Consider the following 20,431-nt stretch of genomic DNA (forward strand, 5'->3'; position numbering starts at 1 on the left):
AATTAGTATAATACCATGTCAGCCTTCCACCTCATATGACAAGCATCATGGGTTGATGATCTCCATTATTATGATGAGCTTCTGTTGGATTCAACAATTTAATTGGCCTAAAAAAGAGGCTGTCGGGTAGATTTGAGACTGGCTGGTATAATGTGTTGCAGATCAAAGTGGCTTGGCCCGCAACAGGGTGACTTTACACCTAACCTGAATATCACGAGTCTAGATGTGTGGCCCTGAAGGTTGGTTAAGAATTTTGTGTTTTCCCTGTTAGATCAACTTCGTTCAGCTTGTGCCGAGATAGTTATTGCCTTACTAGTGCAACTGCCATCATCACAAGACTGGCCTTATGACCAACAATCGATGCTTTTCATTCTCATCTGTTATTGGAAATTCTGTCGGTACCCATATTATCTGGATCAGTTGAGATGGTCAAAAGATGTCATGCTGGCTCTTCCGCAGACACCATGCCGGCCACTGGATGTATTCAAGCCGTGCTACTTTGTTAAATTGCAGACTAGTAAATATGATAAGCACGTATGATTTGCATAACAATGAACATTTTAAGTGATGAATGTCCTTGTTCAAGCTGCTACTTCAGGAGACTGAATTGCCCTGACGAATAATACCAAAATTGCCTCAAAATTGGCCCATTTTTCTCAACCGCCGCCGATGTTTATAGGCAATGCAACACAATCACTAATCAACTAATAGTACAAATGCCACGAGCACCATTTTTTCCAAACAGCCTCCTTGTCCCTAAGTTGATGGCAGAAGACTGATAATAAAATGCATTGGCCTCATAAACCGGTTGATCCACGCATAGCTGTTCCGTGATATTCTTCTGCAAGCTCTGCTATTTTAGCTGCATCGGTTGAGATCTCACTGATCATACCGCAGAGTTTCATGAATAGCGTGTGTATGTAATGTCTGCCTGCATCTGTGCTCCAGAGGGTTTGAAGGATATCATGTGGTACGACTGTTGCTGGCTGCACCTGCCACTGATGTCGATCAACCACTCGGCCATGTAAACTAACAAAGAGAGTGGAAATAAGCAACAGGAGTCAACTGAAGAAGGTGAAGAATTGAAAATACACAAAGTTGAATCTTAATCACCTGCTGAGGATTTTCACCATATTCATTGACTCGCTTGCTTCGAAATGCACATCTATAATGTTGCTGGCCCTACGGACTAATCTTCTCACTTTGCCACTAGCTTTACAAATAGCAAAGACAGTACTATTTTCAGTTTTTATATTAATGTTGGAAATCCTCACAACCGTAGTTTGTGGCACATCTACTCTCAATATCTCAATCTGGGATCCTGGTAACGGAATTGTTCTAGCAGCTAGAGCCCTTTCTTTGGCTGCTTCTGTCTGTAGAATTTGGTGGAACTCAAGTATTTTAGACAATTGCTGAGATGGAAGTATATAAGGAATATGAAACAATTAGATGGCACAAAACCAGAAATCAGAAACACGTTCAGATTTAAAAGGGGTGGAAACATGACCTCAAAGACAATGTAAGTAGTAGCGCTTGAGCAACCCAAAATGATGTTGGTGATGGATCCACAAAAGGAAAACAAATGCCTAAGATGATAAAATCCCATGTTGTGGGGAACACCTTTGATTGCAATAGCCCTGTTCCGATGTTTCAGAGGCACAGGTATATAATCTACGTTCTCTGTAGAAGTCAATGAAGTTTTCCGTTTCTTTAACATGGAAGGAGCTGCATCTACCACAACAGGTGCATCAGCGACTGCATTGCTTCCCTGTAGTGCTGCTACTGCTGAATCTGCTGTCTGTTGGAAAATTGAGAACTTATCAGTTGATAAGAAATGCCAATTAGCATGTTCCATGTGATCAAAGCACAAAGAACTACCTTGAAATGAACAAATGCAAATTTGAACTTGCTTTCTTTCATTGACGGACCAAAGTCAATTTTCAAGATCCTCCCAAACTTATGAAATGCAGTGCTTATGTCCTGTTCAGTTGCTGTTTTTGGCAAAAATGTTATCAAGATAAAATTTTGATGCTTTCTTGTGTCTTCTGTGGATAACTTTTCCTGTCTTGACTCTTTCTGGGGGACAGGAATTGGTTCCTCATCGTCAGAGTCTACATAATCAATAGCAGCATAATCAGAATCGTCACCACTTTCATATTCTCTCGTTGGTGAAGAGTAAAGCTTTTCAGAAGTGAATGAATTTGCCCTTGCATCTTTCTCAGCAGCCAATATCAAGTCGAACACACTTGCACCCTGAGGCTTTCCATGCTCCTCCTTCCATTGTGTTTCCTTGATCTGATTGTCTGCCCCTGCATCAGCAGTCCTATCTTTATCATCATCTGGACTAAGAAGCTCACTAGAACTGATAGCTTCATTCTTTTCTATTGGATATACATTTTTAAATTTATGCTCATCAGCATTGATGCAATTCCTAAGACCCTTGACTTGCCCAAGTATGGCCGTTTCTTGCACTCCTTTGTGAAGCTCAACATTGTTAAGTTCAACTTCTTCTGTTGGACTTATACTTTCGGATTTATGCTTGTCAGTCTTGCCCTGGTCTATATAATCCTTGATTTGCTGAAGTAGTGCCATCCTTTTACTTCCCTGGTGGTTTGGATTTAGTGATTTTTTAAATCTAAAACCGGAATTGTTGCTGAATACTCCTTGTGCTTGGGGAACAGTTTTTGTATCTAGAATATTATCTAACCATGAAAGTTCATGGTCCTTAGACTTTGGAAATAATCTCTGATCCTTCGAGCTAGAAGAAAATTCTAGCTGAGAAACATTATGCTTCAATGAAGCATGGTGGCTTAAATTTGGGTCACATAAATCAGAACCGGGTGTTACTTCAGTAGAAGAATTACTGCTTGACGATTGCTCAAGTTCTCCCATTGATTTGTCATCAACAACAAATGGTCTTTGAGCCTCCTGTAATATTGCTTCAGTTGGAAACTCTTCCGAAGGCAGTTTCTCAAATTCAGTCTTGGGCTCTTCATTCCTTGTGACTTGCTTATAATTTTCTTGATGGGACACGATCTTTCTTTTTAGTTCAGAAAGAATGTCCGTCAAGATATACCGTGCACCACCCACCTTATCATGAACTTGTTTTGTTGTAGGGAATATCCCTGGATTTTCTAGCATGTATCTGCATGAGAAAGCAGAATATATCTGAGAAAATCCAAGAACCAATAGTATTTAGCTTTCTTTTTTCTTTTTTTTTGGGAGGGGGGGGGGGTTGTGGAAGGGGGGAATTATGTCATGAAAATGGCACGAATCCTGATGCACTCCGGAATGGATATCAAGAACAAAAAATATATTTGAATACACACTCACCATATAAGTAACAATGAAACACAAGAATTATAAAATAAATAATTTTATTAAGAATAAAATAAAATTATACAAAAAAGAAATGCAAAATTACAAACAACCTTACTAAAAACACTCAAACACACTAAAACATAAAAATTACCCATCATTCTCTCAACCCTTACACAAACACACCCACATATTTATAGAGTAGAAAGAAAAGGGGAGATCCCTTTCTAGCTGTTGGAGAGGGTCCATCGGCTAAAAATCTAGCCTTTGGACCCTCTCCAACAGCTATAAAAAGTCAACCTAAGTTGACTATAATATATATATATATATATATATATCATACAACAACGTATATACATATATATTATATATTATATATGTATATATTACATATGTATATAATACATATATATATATATATAATATTATATTAAAATATAAATATATATGTATATATAATATATAAAATATATATACATACATATATATATATAACACATACGTATGTATAAGAATACATCCATCTTAACAAAGTAAAAATTGCTCTCGAATGTCATTTGGCAACAGTGTTCCTCTAGAATGGTGCTGCTGCTGCTAGTAATTAAGCCCCAAAGCACAAATTATCTCATTTAATGAAGCACAGCTTCGGACAAATCTTGATTTCAAATAGCCCCAACATAAAAAGAATATGAACATGAAGAGGCACATTTTCATGAAAAAATATTGCATTTTTTAACCGAGTGTTCTCTAGCTAATATTTTTTAACCATGCAAGATATATAGTCAGCTCACTCAGACTCAAATAACATGCATGGAGATCCAAAAAGCAAACCAAATTCATATCTGAAATTCTGATCAATGAACAACTCAAAGACTTTGGTTAAATGAAGCTAATAACAACTCTCAGCAGCACTTGGCAACCAGAAGACTTGATGAATTAATGAAGTGCCCCAGTTAAATCTCACTTTCTGGGCTTCAATAGAAAATTTTACCAGGTTACTACATGAGCACATAAACCATGACGGTTGCAGAACGGTCAGTTGACAAAATAAATTTATCTGGTGAGTAGTGTTAAGACACCTTGTACTTGTATATATATATATACATATATACGGTTCTACTATATATATATATATTATATATATAATGTATGTACATTATATATATAGTTCTTTATGTAAATGTAATAGGTAATACCTGTTAAAAATATAAATGTAACTATATATAATATAATAATATAATATTTTAATAATTTTTTTCCTTTTTTGTATTTTTATTTTTGTCTCGTTCGATTTGAACTAGACTTTAAACTAGTCAAGATCCAACTAGATCTTGACTAGTTGGTATAGCCGTTAGACCTAGTCCAACGGCTACAATGAGAGCCGTTGGATTAGCTCCAACGACTCTCTATAAGAGCTCTTCTCTCTCACTCTCTCCTTGTGTATAAATAGGGGTGATTTCCCTCTCCTTTGTAATAATGTTTTTTAAGCATTTCATGTGAATGAAATAAAGTTTATTATTTTATCTTTTGAGTTATTCTATTTATGCTAGTGTCTTCAATAGACACCTATTACAAGGATTTCTGCTTTCATGGAAGATCCTCGTTCCTTACATGGTATCAGAGCTTGGAAGCTTCTAAACCTTGGAAGAGTTGCCACCTCGTTTTCCATGCCACTCTAGTAAAAATTAATTCATCTCCTTGTTCGCAGTTCAAGTGCTTTTTGTGTCATCATAGTTGAAGAAAGAAGACATTTGGAGGATCGTTGGCTACACAAAGATCGTGATTTTGCTCTTGTCCTCTTCTCTTTTCTTGTTTTTTTATTCTTTGTTCTCTTTCATCACCTCTCTCTCTTATTCACCCTTGTAAAATGGATGACAATGATAAAGTCACCATCATGCCCGTAAAATTAAATGATACCAATTATGTGATGTGGCCTTCAATCATGAAGCATCACATTTGAAGAAAAGGGTTGTGGGGAATAATAGAAGGTTCTGATTCGGAACCAAAACTAATTCTAACAAAAATTGAGAATGAAAAAGAGGTACCTCTCACAGAAGGAGCAAAAAATAAGACATTAGTCACTTATGAGAAAAAGTAGAAAGAATGGGGGATGGGGCATGCCAAAATCATGTATTGGCTAATTAATAGCGTAGACATCAATAAATGCTCTAGTGTTGCCAAATTCGAGCATGCCAATAAGGCTTGAGAGTACCCTAGAAATATGTATTCCCCTAAAGACATTGCATATGTGTGCAATTTGCAAGATAAAGTTCGGACTTTGACTCAAAAAGACAAAAGTATTAGAGAATATTATAATGATTTATCCGAACTTTGGGAAGAGTTAGCTCTTCTTGAGCCAAAGTGGCATTGTCCCTAAGATATCGAGCTTCGCCAAAAATAACTCAATATGGAACATTTTTACCAATTTATAAATGATTTGAGGCCGAAATTTGAAACAACCAAATCGACTCTTTTACACAGAGAAAAAGATCTCTATTGTTGACACTATTGAGGAACTAACTATAGAAGAAAATAGACTAAAAAAGAATACTCCAAAGAATAAAAAAAAATTTGTTCTAGCTGTATCTAGATCGAAAAATTATATGCACACTTATAGGCCGCCTCATTTTGGTAAACAAAATAATGATTATGACAAAAAAAAGTCATTTGTCACCATTGTCATGAACTAGGGCACTATAGGCCCCAATGTCCTAAATTAAAGAGAAGAGAAGAAAAGAAATGCATCCATTGGTCCATCACAAAAATCTAAAGATCAAACCAATCAAAATGCACTGTCTACAACACAATTAATGAAAATCCTTCAACCACTTCTCAAAGAAGCATCTTCCTCAATTGAAGCCTCAACCAGAGCAGTTGTCTCATCCTTCTCCAATTGCGGTAACTTTCTTTGGTTCCTTGACTCTGGTGCTTCTTTTCATATGACCCCAAATATCAATAGTTTGTCTGAATGTCTTAACAATAACTCAAGTGTGTTAAATGTTTTCACAGTTGATGGTACATCTCTTGAAATCAAAAGAATAAAAAAATTTGAAAATCCTCAAAACTTCAAAAAAAATTTATTTCAAAAGTTAGATATATTCTCAAACTAAATCTAAACATTTTATCTTTCTCTCAAATATCTGATTATAAGCGTAACATTTCTTTTTCTTCTCATGGTTGTTGGGTACATGATCGTCGGTCAGGGAAGCTGATTGGGGAAGGCCATATAGAAGGACTCTACTATATGGATTTTTTTGAATTACCCAATAATGTCTTTTGTTATAATGTTTAGAAATCTAAGTAAGAGTCGTGATAACGAGAATTTGGAGAAGTATATAATAGCAAAGAAGGAAGCTAAAAAAGTAGTTCGAAACGCGAGGGATAAGGTATATAAGGAGGTTTATGATAAGTTGGATACCAAAGAGGGCGAGAAGGATATTTATAGTCTTGCAAAGATGAGAGATAGGAAATCGAGGGATCTGGGTATGGTTAGATGTATCAAAGATGAAACACAAAGGGTTTTAGTCAAAGATGAGGAGATTAAGGAGAGATGAAAAGATTGTTTTGATAAGCTATTTAATGAAAGGCATGCTCAGGATCTTGGAGACTTGTTCATTCCTTTTCATGAGATGAATCATGACTTCATACGCAAGATTCAAAAAAAAGAAATTGCAGAGGCTTTGAAGAAAATGAAATCAAGAAGGGCAGTTGGCCCAGATGGTATACCTATCGAGGCTTGGAAATGCTTGGGAGAGAAAGGTTTAGAATGGTTGACAAATCTTTTTAACAAGATTTGGCGGACAAATAAGATGCCCAATGAGTGGAGGAAGAGTACTTTGGTGCCTCTATATAAGAATAAAGGTGATATACAAGATTGCACAAACTATCGTGGTATAAAACTCATGAGTCATACTATGAAACTTTGGGAGAGGGTGATTGAGTCTAAGTTGAGGAAGGTTGTCATGATATCGGAGAATCAATTTGGTTTTATGCCTGGAAGATCAACTATGGAAGCTATACATCTTCTTAGACAACTTATTGAGAGAAAAAGAGAGAGGAACAAAGATTTGCATATGGTTTTTATTGATTTGGAGAAGGCATACGATAGAGTACCTAGGGACGTTCTCTGGTGGACAATGATGAAGAAAGGTGTTTCTCTTAAGTACATTAGTATAATTAAAGATATGTATGAAGGAGTAGTAACCAATGTCCGCACTTGTGGAGGGGTAACAACCAATTTTCCTATAACGGTTAGGTTACATCAAGGATCTGCTTTAAGCCCTTTCCTATTTGCTATAGTGATGGATGAGCTTACGAGATCAATTCAAGAAAATGTGCTGTGGTGTATGTTGTTTGCTGATGATATTGTTTTGATTGATGAGTCTAGAGCTGGGGTTAATGCTAAGTTAGAATTATGGAGACAGACATTGGAAGCAAGAGGTTTTAAGTTGAGTAAGAGTAAGACATAATACATGGAATGTCGGTTTAATAAGCAACGAAGTAGTGATGGGAGTGTAGTGAAGCTTGGTGAGCAAGAAATACCGGTGGATGATTGTTTCAAATATTTGGGATCTATCATTCAAAAGTATGGAGAAATTGATGGAGATGTAAATCATAGGATAAAGGTTGGGTGGATGAAATGGAAAAGTGCAACTGGAGTGTTGTGCGATCGTAGAATGCCATTGCGGTTGAAGGGAAAGTTTTATAGGATGACTATTAGACCCGCTTTACTATATGGTACGGAATGTTGGGCTGCCAAGAGACATCATATTCAAAAAATGAGTGTAGCTGAGATGCGTATGCTGAGATGGATGTGTGGAAATACAATAAAAGATAAGATTCGGAACGAGGAGATACGTAAGAAGGTAGGTGTTGCACCCATTGAAAATAAGATAAGAGAGAATCGTTTACGGTGGTTTGGACATATTCGGCGAAGGCCTAATGATGCTCCAGTTAGAAGGATGGAGAAATGGGAAAATATATTAGTTAAAAGAGGTCGGGGTAGGCCTAGGAAGACATGGATGGAGGTGATAGGAAAGGATATGAATGCTTTGAACCTCACCGAGGACATGGCATTGGATAGAAATGATTGGAGGAGAAGGATTCATGTGGAAGACCCAAAATGATTTTCTTTTTTGGTTCATATCGCCGACCCCAATTGTTTTGGGATGAAGGCGTTGTTGTTGTTGTTATAATGTTTAGAAATTGGATTTGGATCTATGGTACAAAAGACTTGGCCAATATGTATCCAAACTCTAACTCTTTCCAAGTTTAGGAAAATTTTGTAATTATGAAAATTTTGCTTATAAAGATTGTATTCATGGTAAAATGAAAATATTACCATTTCATGATAGAACTTTTGTTTCATTTAGACCACTTGAGTTAATACATTCGGATGTTTGGGGTCCCGCACCGGTCATATCAAAAGGAGGATATGCATATTATGTAATTTTTTTATGACTTCTACTTCCTTAAACATAAATAAAAGGTCTTTTCACATTTTCAAACATTTCACAAAATAGCTAAAAATAAATTTCAAAATGATATTTTCATTTTTCGCACCAATTTAAGGAGAGAATTTTTGTCAAAAGAATTTAAAGATTATCTCAATTTACATGGCATCATACATCAAAGATCTTGTCCACACACACCACAACAAAATGGTTTGGCCGAACGAAAACACTACTACGTTATGCAAACCACTAGGAATTTATTGATAGCAAACCAAATTCCAAAAGAGTTTTGGGCAGAAGCAGTCCTAACTGCTTCCTATCTCATTAACTGAATGAAATCTTCTTTAAAAAATATAATTTCAATTGAAAAACTTGTCAAATTATTTCATGATTACTCCAGATTGAGAGTTTTTTTATGCAAATGTTTTGTCTTCACCAACAAAAATGATAAACTCTCTCCCCGTGCCATTCCTTGTGCCTTTTAGGTTATCCAAATAATAAAAAAGACTATAGGTGTTATGATTTTAGAAATGAAAAATTGTATGTATCAAGAAACGTATCCTTCTTAGAAAAAGAAAGTTTTTTTTTATTTTGAAAAGACCAAAGAAGTAACTGAATATTCCTTTTTGATAGATTTGACTTCGAAATCTGATAGATGTGACTATGAATACAATGTAGACGATGATCAAGGTACTGTTGATTCTGAACATAATGTTATTAATGAAGAGCAAACCTATATGGACACTAGTTTACAATACTCAAGATGTAGAGAATCCAATCTTCCATGTGCATTGAAAAAATATTCTGAAGTACAAACTACAAGGTCATCTAGAGTCTCTAAACCTCCTAGTAAATTTGTGTCCTACTAATTCAGAGTTTCATAAGTGCACTAAGCACATTAAAATAGACTGTCATTATACAAGAAAGGCTTATGAAGATGGGATTATAGCTTTGGAGCATGTCAACTTAAAGAATCGGATGGTATATGTGTTTACAAAAAGTCTTTCTCCTATGCATTTCAGTTCTTTCCTTTCCAAACTTGAAATGATTCCTTTACATCCTTCCAGGTTTGAAGGGGAGTATTGAAAGTCTATATAATATAGTGTAGCATAAAATATGTAAAGTACCTTTATTAGGCTATCATGTGCATACCCTATAATAAAAAGGGTATACTAGTCTTTTTAGGCTTTTTATGTTTTAAAATCTCATGGGGGTCGACCCTCTTAAAGTGTATTAGGCTCCTCATTCACTATATTGAATATACGAACATTTGCTTCACTCTCTCTTTTGTTGAGTCTCTTCTAACCCTAACCTCTCTCACTCTTATTCTATAGGATTTCTAACACCTACCATAGTTGAAAATTAACTATGGAAGAGAATAGATTAAAGAAACTTTCTTCCTCCAAAGACGAAGAATTTGTGCTTGCTATGTCAAGGACCAAAAATCATACCAAGATATACAAACCTCCACATTTTAGAAAGAATTCAAATGACTATGATTTCAAAAAAAAAATCATGTTACTTTTGTAATTAACCAGGGCACATCATGCCATTTTGCCTTAAAAGGAAAAGAGAAGATAGAAGAAAAGACAAAAAAGTGAGTGGCCTCTATGTAGTCATCATCCGAGAGAGGTGGTGTTGATCAAAGCTCCAAAAACATTAGAGACATGTCCCTTGCTCAACTTATGGAGGCTCTAACACCACTACTTAAGCGCCAATCATCTTCCCTTTCCGGTGCGACCGTCTCTACATGTGTGGATCCCGACAAAACTTCTTGGATTCTTGACTCCAGTGCTTCATTTTATATGACTCCTAATGAGTCCATACTATCCGAATGTCAAAATAATCCTAAAGATTCTTATGTCTCAACCGTCGATGAAACCTCTTTAAAAATCAAAAGTTTTGGTACTTTAAAAAATAACCAAAATTTCTTTGTTTTAAATATGAGAGTTGTACCAAAACTAAATTTAAATCTCATATTTGTTTCTCAAATAAATGACCATGGATGTAGAATTACCTTTTCATCTAATGGTTGCTTGGTACATGATTTCCGGTCTGAAAAGCCAATTGGGCATGGCCATAGAAGAGGTGATCTCTACTACATAGACAAATTAGAATTATCAAATCAAACTTTTTGTAATTTTGTTGAAAAGAATGATATTGAAAATTCGCATAGGAGATTAGGACATCCAAATATGTCAATTGTATTTGTTTCAATTTCTTAAAAATTGTAATGAAAAAAAATTGATTTGTGAGGATTGCATTTTTGGCAAAATGAAATCACTACCTTTTGGAACTAGTCATTTTATTTATAAAGGACCTTTTGAATTAATGTATTTGGATGTATGGGGACCGACACCAATCATGTCTAAAGGAGGTATATCCTACTATGTGATATTTGTTGATGACTTTACTAGACACATGGATTTATTTTCTTAGACTCAAATCCGAAGTATTTGATTATTTTAAAAAAAATCATACTTATGTCAAAAATCAATTTAAAACCTCCATTAAAAATTTTAGAATTGATTATAGAGAAGAATTTCTATCTAAAGATTTCAAAAATTACCTTGATCAATAAGGAATAGTTCATCAAAAATCTTGTCCTTATACCCCTCAAAAAAATGGGTTGGCCGAAAGAAAACATTGGCACATTGTTGAAACCACTAGGACCCTTCTCATTTTCAAAAATGTTCCAAAAAAATTTTGGGCTGAAATCGCTCTAACGGTGATCTATTTAATCAATAGAATGCCTTTCAATGTTATTGATAAATTTTCTCCTATTGAAAATTTATTTAAAACTCTTCACGATTATAAGAGATTAAGAATCTCTGGTTGTAAATATTTTGTTCTTTCTAAAAAAAATAAACTTTTCGCCAAAGTTATTCCTTGTATGTCGAAAACCAAAAAGGATAGATGTCATGATATTGAAAAAGATAAACTTTATGTTTCAAGAAATGTGACTTTTCTTGAAAAGGAAAATGGTTTTGAAACAATTGAGTCTAACCTTGTGACTACTTGTTCTTGTTTGACTTGATTATAATGCATGATGATAATGTTGAGCATAATGTTATTGATGATAATGTGAATGATGATATTCAAAATGTGCATGAGAGTGACAATGATGACACTCATGATGCACACGAGAACAGTATTCCTACCAATATAGTTAAACTTTATAATGAATTACAAGTTTATTCTCGTTGGACTCAAGATCCTCTTTCATGTGCCTTAAAGCTTGCCTAATGGCCATTCACTCTTATATAGAACCATCCTACTATAATGAGGCTAAAAATCATTATGAATTGATTGAAGTCATGAAAAAAAAAGAAACTTTAGAAAAGGTTAAAACTTGAAAAATTTAAACTTTACCTGTAGGAAAAAAAACATAGGATGTAGATGGGTTTAAAAAATCAAAACTAAAATTGATGGATCGCTAGAGAGATACAAAGCTAGACCAATAGTCAAAGGGTTTAGTCAAGAGTACGGGATAAACTATGAGAAAACCTTGGACCCCGTAGCAAGGATGACCACGATTAGAACTCTCATCACTATAACATCTATTAGAAAATGGCTTATATTTCAAATAGATGTTAAAAATGTTTTTCTTAATGAGAATCTAAATGAAAAAGTCTATATGAAACCTTCGCCCGGATTAGGGTTGGCGTATGAGAAAGTTCTTCGCTTTCGAAAAGCATTGTATGACCTAACGCAAGCACCTAAGACTTGGTATGATCGCTTTAACAATGTGATGGTTCAACTAGGTTTTAAATCTTGTTACACTGACATTGCATTATTTGTTAAGTCTTTTAATGCAGGCATAGTGATTTTGCTACTCTATGTGGACAATATGATTATCACATGAGGTGATAAACAGGGAGTTAGACATATCAAAGATGTTCTTAAAGCTAGCTTTTATATGACATATCTTGGTTTTCTTCGCTATTTTCTTAGAACTGAAGTAGCTTATTCACCTCGTAGTCTCAGACTAAGTATGCAAATGAGATAATAAAAAGATCAAGTCTTTTAGATGAAAAGCAAGTTGATATGTTAGAGGTCATCAATGCCAAAATGAAGAAAGATGATGGAGAACATCTTAAAGATCCAACTCTGTATCACCAAATGATTAAGGCTTTAACTTATCTTTCTATTACGTCATGATATTGCTTATGTTATTCATATTGCTAGTCAATTTCAACATTCTCCCACTACTGTACATATAAGGATAGTTAGATACATTAGAAATACAATTGATCATGGTTTATTTTTATCATCTTAATCTCTATTAGAGATTATTGCATATTCTGACTTTGATTGGGAAGGAGATGTGAATGCCCGTCGCTCAACCACTGGTTTTTGTATTTTTGTAGATGATTCTTTGATATCTTGGATATGCAAAAAACAACAAAATATGTTCTTATCCTCTATAGAAGTTGAGTATCATGTCATGGCGACTACAACTTTTAAATTAGTGTGGTTGAGGCAGCTATTAGAAGACTTGGGAGTTCACATAAATAAACCCTCAAGATTGTGTTATTACAACAAGAGCACAATTTACATTGCAGATTTGCAAGCAATCATACATTCCATGAGCGAACAAAGCATATCGAAATGGATTGCCACTATGTCCGTGAAAAATTTCTAAAGAAGACTAGCATCTTGCTATATGTGTCTTCTAAATATCAGCTAGCAAATTTCTTCACCAAAGCGCTTTCGTCGCCAAGATTTCACTTCTTTCTTAGCAAACTCTTGGTTGTCACACCGTGAGTTTGAGGGGGTTGTTAAGATACCTTATATATATATATATATATATATATATATATATATATATATATATATATATATATATAGTTCTTTACATAACTGTAATAGGTAATACCCTCTAGGGGTATTTTGGTCTTTTTATATTTTGTAATAACCTTTTATTTCTGTTTTTTCTTTCTTTCTTTCTTTTATTTTTTCTTTTTTATTACTATTTGGTATTAGATTTTGTGTCAAGGGCATTATTGTCCTTGACACAATAGAGCTGTTGGGGAGTCCCACCGGCTAGAGGAGTCTCTTACTCCCTTCTTGTGTTTGTATATATATGGGGTTTTCAACCCTTTGTAAAGTATGCATCTTGTATGCATTTTATGAATAAGAATCTTTATTTTTTTTATGTTGTTGCCTTGATCCTTATTGGTCTTTTATGTGTTTGAACCAGGGTTACCGGAAGCGCCTAGCTAAAAGGGGAAGCGCGCTTCCCCGAAGCGCGCTTCGGAAGCGCGAAACATCGCGCTTCCGAAGCGTGGGGGGGGAAGCGTCCCCCTTTTTTGGGAAGCGCGCTTCCCTTTAATGGGGGACGCGTTTCCCTTTAATGGGGGACGCGTTTCCCTTTAATGGGAAGCGCGCTTCCCATCACGCTTCCCCCACGCTTTCCCCTCGCTTCCTTTGTTTTTTTCAATTATTTTGTATTTTGTATTTTTTATTTTTTATTTTTATTTTTTTCGCTTCCCCCTCGCTTCCGAGACACTTCCCGAATCGGTCCTAAGTGGTCCCACGCTTCCCCGCTTCCTAAAATTTTGAAAGTACCTCGCTTCCCGCTCCCGTATCGCTTCCCGCTCCCGCTTCCTCAACTGGCAACCATGGTTTGAACCCATATTGGGTTGTGTGAGTGATCACCTTGTTCCTTGCTTGAACCCTATTGGGTTGTGTGAGTGATCACCTTGTTCCTTGCTTGAACCCTATTGGGTTGTGGATTGTGAGAGTGCTCTCATTTCATTACAAGTAGTTACCTATACAATACCAGAAAAATGGCCTAATTAAGGAGCTCAATATGCCCTAAAATTGAACAGAGTCGGTATCAAGTTATCAACAAAGCATATCATACAACTTGGGAAACAACTAGATACATACCTTATAACCAAATTCTTGCATTTAAGGGAACTGCTTTTAGAATCTCAATTATTTGGTATGTAGTTTATGCTCCTGAGTTGACAGGAGCATGCTATTCTCATGACCATATAGAATGTTACGTAACTCTTGCTTTTCATACAAATTAATAAATAAATACACACACATATCACTGTCACCAATATCGCTGATATTTATCGGCAAATCCAGGTCAGCCAATAATATCGAAAAAATATCGGGATATTTTCAAAATATTGCCAGGAACAAAAATATCATGATATTAAAGCGATATTTTAAAAATATATATATTTTACACCATTTTTTTAGTTTTTAGTTTCTCTTTGTATTTTAAAAGCTTTTCAAAGTTATTTCCTAATATTTTTTCCAAGAATACCTATTATTTTCTTATATTTATTATTTTTCTTTGTTTTTGGTATTTTTAGAACTCCCGAGATTTTCCAACTTATGAAAATCTCGCCAAGAAAATACCTTGAATGATATAGGTGACTATGATATATATATGTGTGTGTGTGTGTGTGTGTGTGTGTGTGTGTGTGTGTTACTTATTTTTTATATGAAACATGCATTAATATATTTTAATCCCTAACTCCTAATTCCCATACTCTTCTCCCTCCTCTCCTTCCATCCTAGGTACTAAGCACCATGTCTACGAATGTACAGGCAGCATGTCAGATTTTTTTCTGTATGGCCATAAATTAATAGCCTAAATTGAAAAGTAGTAAGAAAGTGGACAGAAAGATAATAGCATCCTAACAAATTCGACTTGATACTACTAAGAAAAGTAGGCCATGCCAGTCCTACTCCTAACCCATGGACACAATCTATTTCTTTGCAAAATCTCTTAAGACACGAATCTCATGTCAGTATCCAACAAAGTAAACTATAAATTGGTGAATCGATCACTAGAAAGTATAGTAATCATCGATACAGAACATATGGAAACAAATTCTCATCATTTATACATGCATATTATGTTAATATGCGATTAAAAAAAACACATTCATGGATTGTTAGTGAGTTAATCACTCAGCAGTAGAGTGATCATCAATACAGAACATATAGAAACAAATTCCCTTCATCAAAATAGTCGGCTAAATACACATCAGTCATGGCTTGTGAATGAATCAGTCACTCAACAATAGAGTAATCATCAATGTTGAACATGCAGAAACAAATTCTTAACATAAACAAATTATCATCAGCCACAACTTGTTTTTTCGGTCCATAGTCCACATGAATCTTATGTTACATCCAATTCAATAAACACCAATCACGGTTTGTTGGTGAATCAATCACTCTAGACTTAGTAATTACCAATACGGAACATAAAGAAATAATCTCTCATCATCCACAACCGTCTTTGCAATGGCTTCAATCAATCAAAAAACGATGAAAAACCTCTACCACTACGTAAATTCAATTCATTTAATCATCATATACGAAGCTACCCACAATACAATTCATGCCAGAAAACAGAAAAAAAAAAAGGAAAATGCAGAAAAAGGGAATCGTGCAAAGAAATTACTTCTTGACGACGGATTCGACTGCAGCGGATCTCTTCTCCCTGAGCTCCTCCGACTTCTTGGACCATCCCGACTTCCCCTTCGAAGAAGAAGAAGAAAAAGAGCGCCAAGCTTGAACAAGAAACCCTGCTTATCCCCCAACCTCTCTGTTACTATAACAGTAAAAAGAATTCCATGAGAGACGAATCCGTCTCTTCTCTGTTGGGATGGTTTACCTCTTCTGTGCGAGCGAAGGCCCATTTCCCTCCACAATTCTTCTGGTAGGAATTTGTACTTGGGCTTCACCCCAACTTCGTGGTTTCGCCAAACGCCTCTTCCTGAAAGGAATGAAGAAGGGGTTTGGAGAGGTTTGGACGGCGTTTCATTGGCGGGACAGAGCCGTCTGGGCGGACTGTTCTTTTCCGTCCCTTGTGAGCCCCATGAGTACCATCAAATATAGGACGAATTTGTCCCGACAAAATGGCACGCGACCTTGCCGGCCTGCAAACGGGTCGGATTCGGTCCGGATCCTTACAGATCCAAATTCGAATCTGAAATGCAAATAGTAGATCCGAATCAAATCCCAAGAGGTTAGATTGATTCCGGATCTGAAATACACGTGGTAATATTGGATCCAGAAAAAAGCTATTTACATGAAAAAAAATGCATTCGGGTCAGATTTGATTCGAATCAAACTCTAGATTTAACTTAAAATGCTGATCAAAATTTGACCTGAATCCAAAAAAGATCTAATTAAATAGATCCATATCTGATCTGAATCCACATTCGGATTTTACTTAAAGGGTTCATATCCTAAAAAATATATGAAACTCAGATCGGATATCCGACCATATCCAATCCGTTTGCAGCCCAAGTTGCAGATTTGGGTTCGCAAAACTTTACAGATAATAGCAAATGGCTGCCAGTGTCTATTATTTCAAAATTTCAATATTTTTCCTTTCTTGTGGTTGCATACGTAGTGACCATAGTCACAACAAGCTTCTCAAAGATTCGAAAGACTGTTTTGAAAGTGTGAAACCGTGTGCTTCTTTATGTTTTCAGCATTTCTTCGGACGCTTTGCTCATAGGTGATGGAAACTGCACATTTTTTTACAAAACATGTTCTCATTATCAAAAACATGTGTATATGATGTATATTTTTGGTGAAAAGGTTTAAAAGATATCATAAGCACATGTTTATCCCCTATATATATAGAGAGAGAGAAATGGGTCCATGCTAAATGAAATATTCTAAATGAAACATGTTAAATGGGGTTTTCTGCTCTTCCGGTGTTTTTTCTCAGTTTGGTTTGGACCAATAAATGTATTAGGAATGGTCGATTTACAAAGAATCCACACTTGGATCATGTGTTTTTCATAAAAAAAAAATGATATTTGGAGCCTAAAAAAATTTACAAAGATTTTGGACCGTTGATTTTTTGAAAGTTATAAACACCAACCCATGTGTCAGAATTGAATACTTCAAAAAGCTTATCCCTATAAAATCAAGTACATAGATCCCATCTCCCATCTGTACTATCAGAATTTAAGAAAAAACACCAAAAAACTCATTTAGCACGGACCCATTATTCTTTCTCTCTCTCTTTATATATATATATATACCTTTAAATTGCTTTCAGTGTTGCTAATTACAGGCTTCCTCTTGCACTACTTGAATACTTCATGTTAAGACACTTGTCAAACGCCTTTTTTCTAATTTATAACCTGAAAAAACTGCAGGAAGAGCTGGTCGCGCTGCCTCAGCCTGCCATACCTACGGTTATTGTGCTGGCAGCATAAAACTCCGAAGCTATGACCCCTGCCCCCGAGTCCTATGCTATGCATTAGCTTGTGAAGAGGGACAGCGCCCGTGAAATTCGAACCTTGACTGCCCATCTAGCAACCAAGGCCCCACCCCCACAAAGCCAACCTCCCCTTGGGTCAAACACCTTGCTTTGTCCATAGCTAGTTGCTGCTTCGTATGCCAGAGGAGTCCAAGTTTCATCTGTTTATATCTTGCTCTGTTGCTAATACTTGGCGTGGCAATGGGAACAAATTTGACAGAAGGCCTTCCAGACCTTTGTACCATGAAATCACTTGATGGTTCAGCCTTTTAATTTAAAAGGAAATGGATTAAGAAGTGTTGAGACTATGTTTTACAGCTATGTGGAAGACACAGAATATTTGCAATAGAAATTGCCATGATGACAAGCATTAGTCCACAGTGAGGATATCTCAGGAGCATGTCTAGAAAATTTTAAAGAGTTGAAGGCTCTGTTTGAAAGCCAGTGTTGGAGCCGTGATAAGAGAGGCGATGGCAGTGGAGAGCAAAAATGCTTGATGACAGTGGAGTTGTTAAGTACGTCATTTGGAATAGAGGGCCATCTCCACTCTCATCTCCTAAGTCCCCACTACCAAACAGCAACTGGGGATTCAGTGAAACCCCATCCACCTTCGCATCTCTATCTCAAACACGGCTTCCAAAACAGGGCCTAAATGGTGTGAGAATCAAGGTAATGAAATGATGTGGTGGAGGAAGCACGAGTCATTGGTGCAACATGTTAGATTTGTTTTTTATTTACCTTCTCATTTAAGTGTGGTAAATTTATAAAGTTGTTTGTTCACCACTGTAACTTGGGTAAGATTCAAGATTAGAAGAAAAGTTTGTTATGAGATTTCTTTTATGGGAGCTTTCTTAGAGCTGGGGTAGTTTGCAGGTTGTAAGATTTATTGTTGTCAGAGTCTGAAGTCAAATTTCATTCCATCTTATTAATATAGTTTAAAATATTTAAATACAAGTTTTAAAATAATCGATAAGACTATTAAGAAACGATGGTTCTTGACTTCAATGCACACAATACTTTTGCACCCATGAAATCGGAGTCAAAACTCTTACGAGTTGATCCACATAATACGCATAATAATAATTAATCAAACAGATATCTTGAATATCATAACATGCTTTATAACAATCATATAAATACTCAATATGTAAATCTAAACATCATAGCATAAAATCTCAAGTAAATAAACATCATAGATAGCATGAAAAAAAAGTTAACCATGTTAGTCCGTTAAAAATGTTAGTAGCCTGTGTTTCGATAGAGCCTAATGATCAAAGATTTCATCTGCATAGTGCTGATGGATTCATTGTATGTGCAGAATTGCTGACATCATGTGACACGATCAAATTGCTTTTGTTTAGATGTTCATTTTTTAGAAGGTTTCCAGACATTGTGCTTTGTAAGTTTTTTATTGCATTCCCCTGAATGTAATTCATGTACAGTGGAAGGACAAACCTCCTGATTGGAAGTGTATAAAGGCAATCATCACTCTTTTGCTGAAAGCTGAGGGAGGGGACCCTTTCCCCCAGCTTGATAATAATTAAAAAATAAAACTTGTGAAATCAGCATCAGCCAAGAGCATAGCGTTGCCTAGCCGTTGAGAAATTCAACAGCCACCGGAGCACTTCCGGAAACCTAGGGTGTTGTACACCATTCTTAGCAATTATCTTCATGCCCCATCTCCAATTTGCTTGTTCTTGAGGAACCACCAGCAGATTTTATGTAGGGCTGAGAATCGAGATGATGGCTTGTGGCCCAGTTCATGTTTGGCTTGTAAAGTGCTCATTAGAACTCGTGAAATAGGCTTGGCAAACCAAACACCAATAATGTTCTGATTGACTCAGCTCATATAAGCTCATTATTTAATAATAAATATATTTGATATACATTTTATATCATAGAGTGTAGATGGTGGAGGTGTTTGACATGCAAGCAATAAGTTTAGAGTTTAAATCATGTTGCTTACAAGTATTTATTTTGCAAATAAGCCAGTTCAAGCTTGGCTTAATAGGTTTAGGGTCCAAATTCCATCATTTTCAACTCTTAAAAAAAAATATTTTTTTGTAAATGAACTGGCTTAAGCTCGTATAGCTCAGGCTCTTAATGAGCTTGTTGAAAATATATATTTTTTTGTAAATGAGCTGGCTCTTATTTGGCTCGTTTAGCTCTAACTCTTTGTAAGCTAATTGAAGATTTTTATTTTGTAAATATGTTGGCTCGTTTAGCTCATGCTCTTCATGCGCTCAAGCTCCGCTCAGCCCTACCGAATAAAAGAACCAAATTTGAACACCCTCTTTTCTGTCAGCTTGTTTACCAGCCCTAATTTTATGGATGAATGCTTCTCAAGGCCTGTGGTAGTCTCGAATAGGGATGCAAATGGGTCGGATCCCAAACAAAAGTT

At 35.7% G+C, this 20,431-nt stretch overlaps 1 protein-coding gene across 1 annotated transcript; it reads right to left on the bottom strand.

Annotated features, from left to right (window-relative positions):
• Positions 1 to 545: 545 nt before the first annotated feature.
• On the bottom strand, positions 546 to 16,536 carry LOC149819502 (uncharacterized). Its single transcript, XM_089985319.1, has 4 exons — positions 16,423 to 16,536; positions 16,210 to 16,333; positions 1,879 to 3,145; positions 546 to 1,798 (listed from the first exon to the last, which is right to left on the bottom strand). Exons 1-4 carry the CDS (start codon positions 16,445 to 16,447, stop codon positions 1,346 to 1,348), a joined length of 1,869 nt encoding a protein of 622 aa, XP_089841445.1. The 5' UTR covers positions 16,448 to 16,536; the 3' UTR covers positions 546 to 1,345.
• Between the last annotated feature and the right edge of the window lie 3,895 nt (positions 16,537 to 20,431).

The sequence above is a fragment of the Nuphar pumila genome, chromosome 13 (assembly GCF_984573655.1).
Source record: "Nuphar pumila chromosome 13, dmNupPumi1.hap1.1, whole genome shotgun sequence".
Classification (NCBI taxonomy): domain Eukaryota; kingdom Viridiplantae; phylum Streptophyta; class Magnoliopsida; order Nymphaeales; family Nymphaeaceae; genus Nuphar; species Nuphar pumila.

What these genes read in the sequence shown, in the direction of transcription:
- LOC149819502 (XM_089985319.1), bottom strand. Translation starts at nt 16,447, where the DNA reads ATGGGCCTTCGCTCGCACAGAAGAG. An exon ending in CCTTCGCTCGCACAGAAGAG is followed by an intron (nt 16,334 to 16,422) that starts GTAAACCATCCC and finishes GGGGATAAGCAG; the next exon opens with GGTTTCTTGTTCAAGCTTGG. An exon ending in TTGCATTTGTTCATTTCAAG is followed by an intron (nt 1,799 to 1,878) that starts GTAGTTCTTTGT and finishes ATTTTCCAACAG; the next exon opens with ACAGCAGATTCAGCAGTAGC.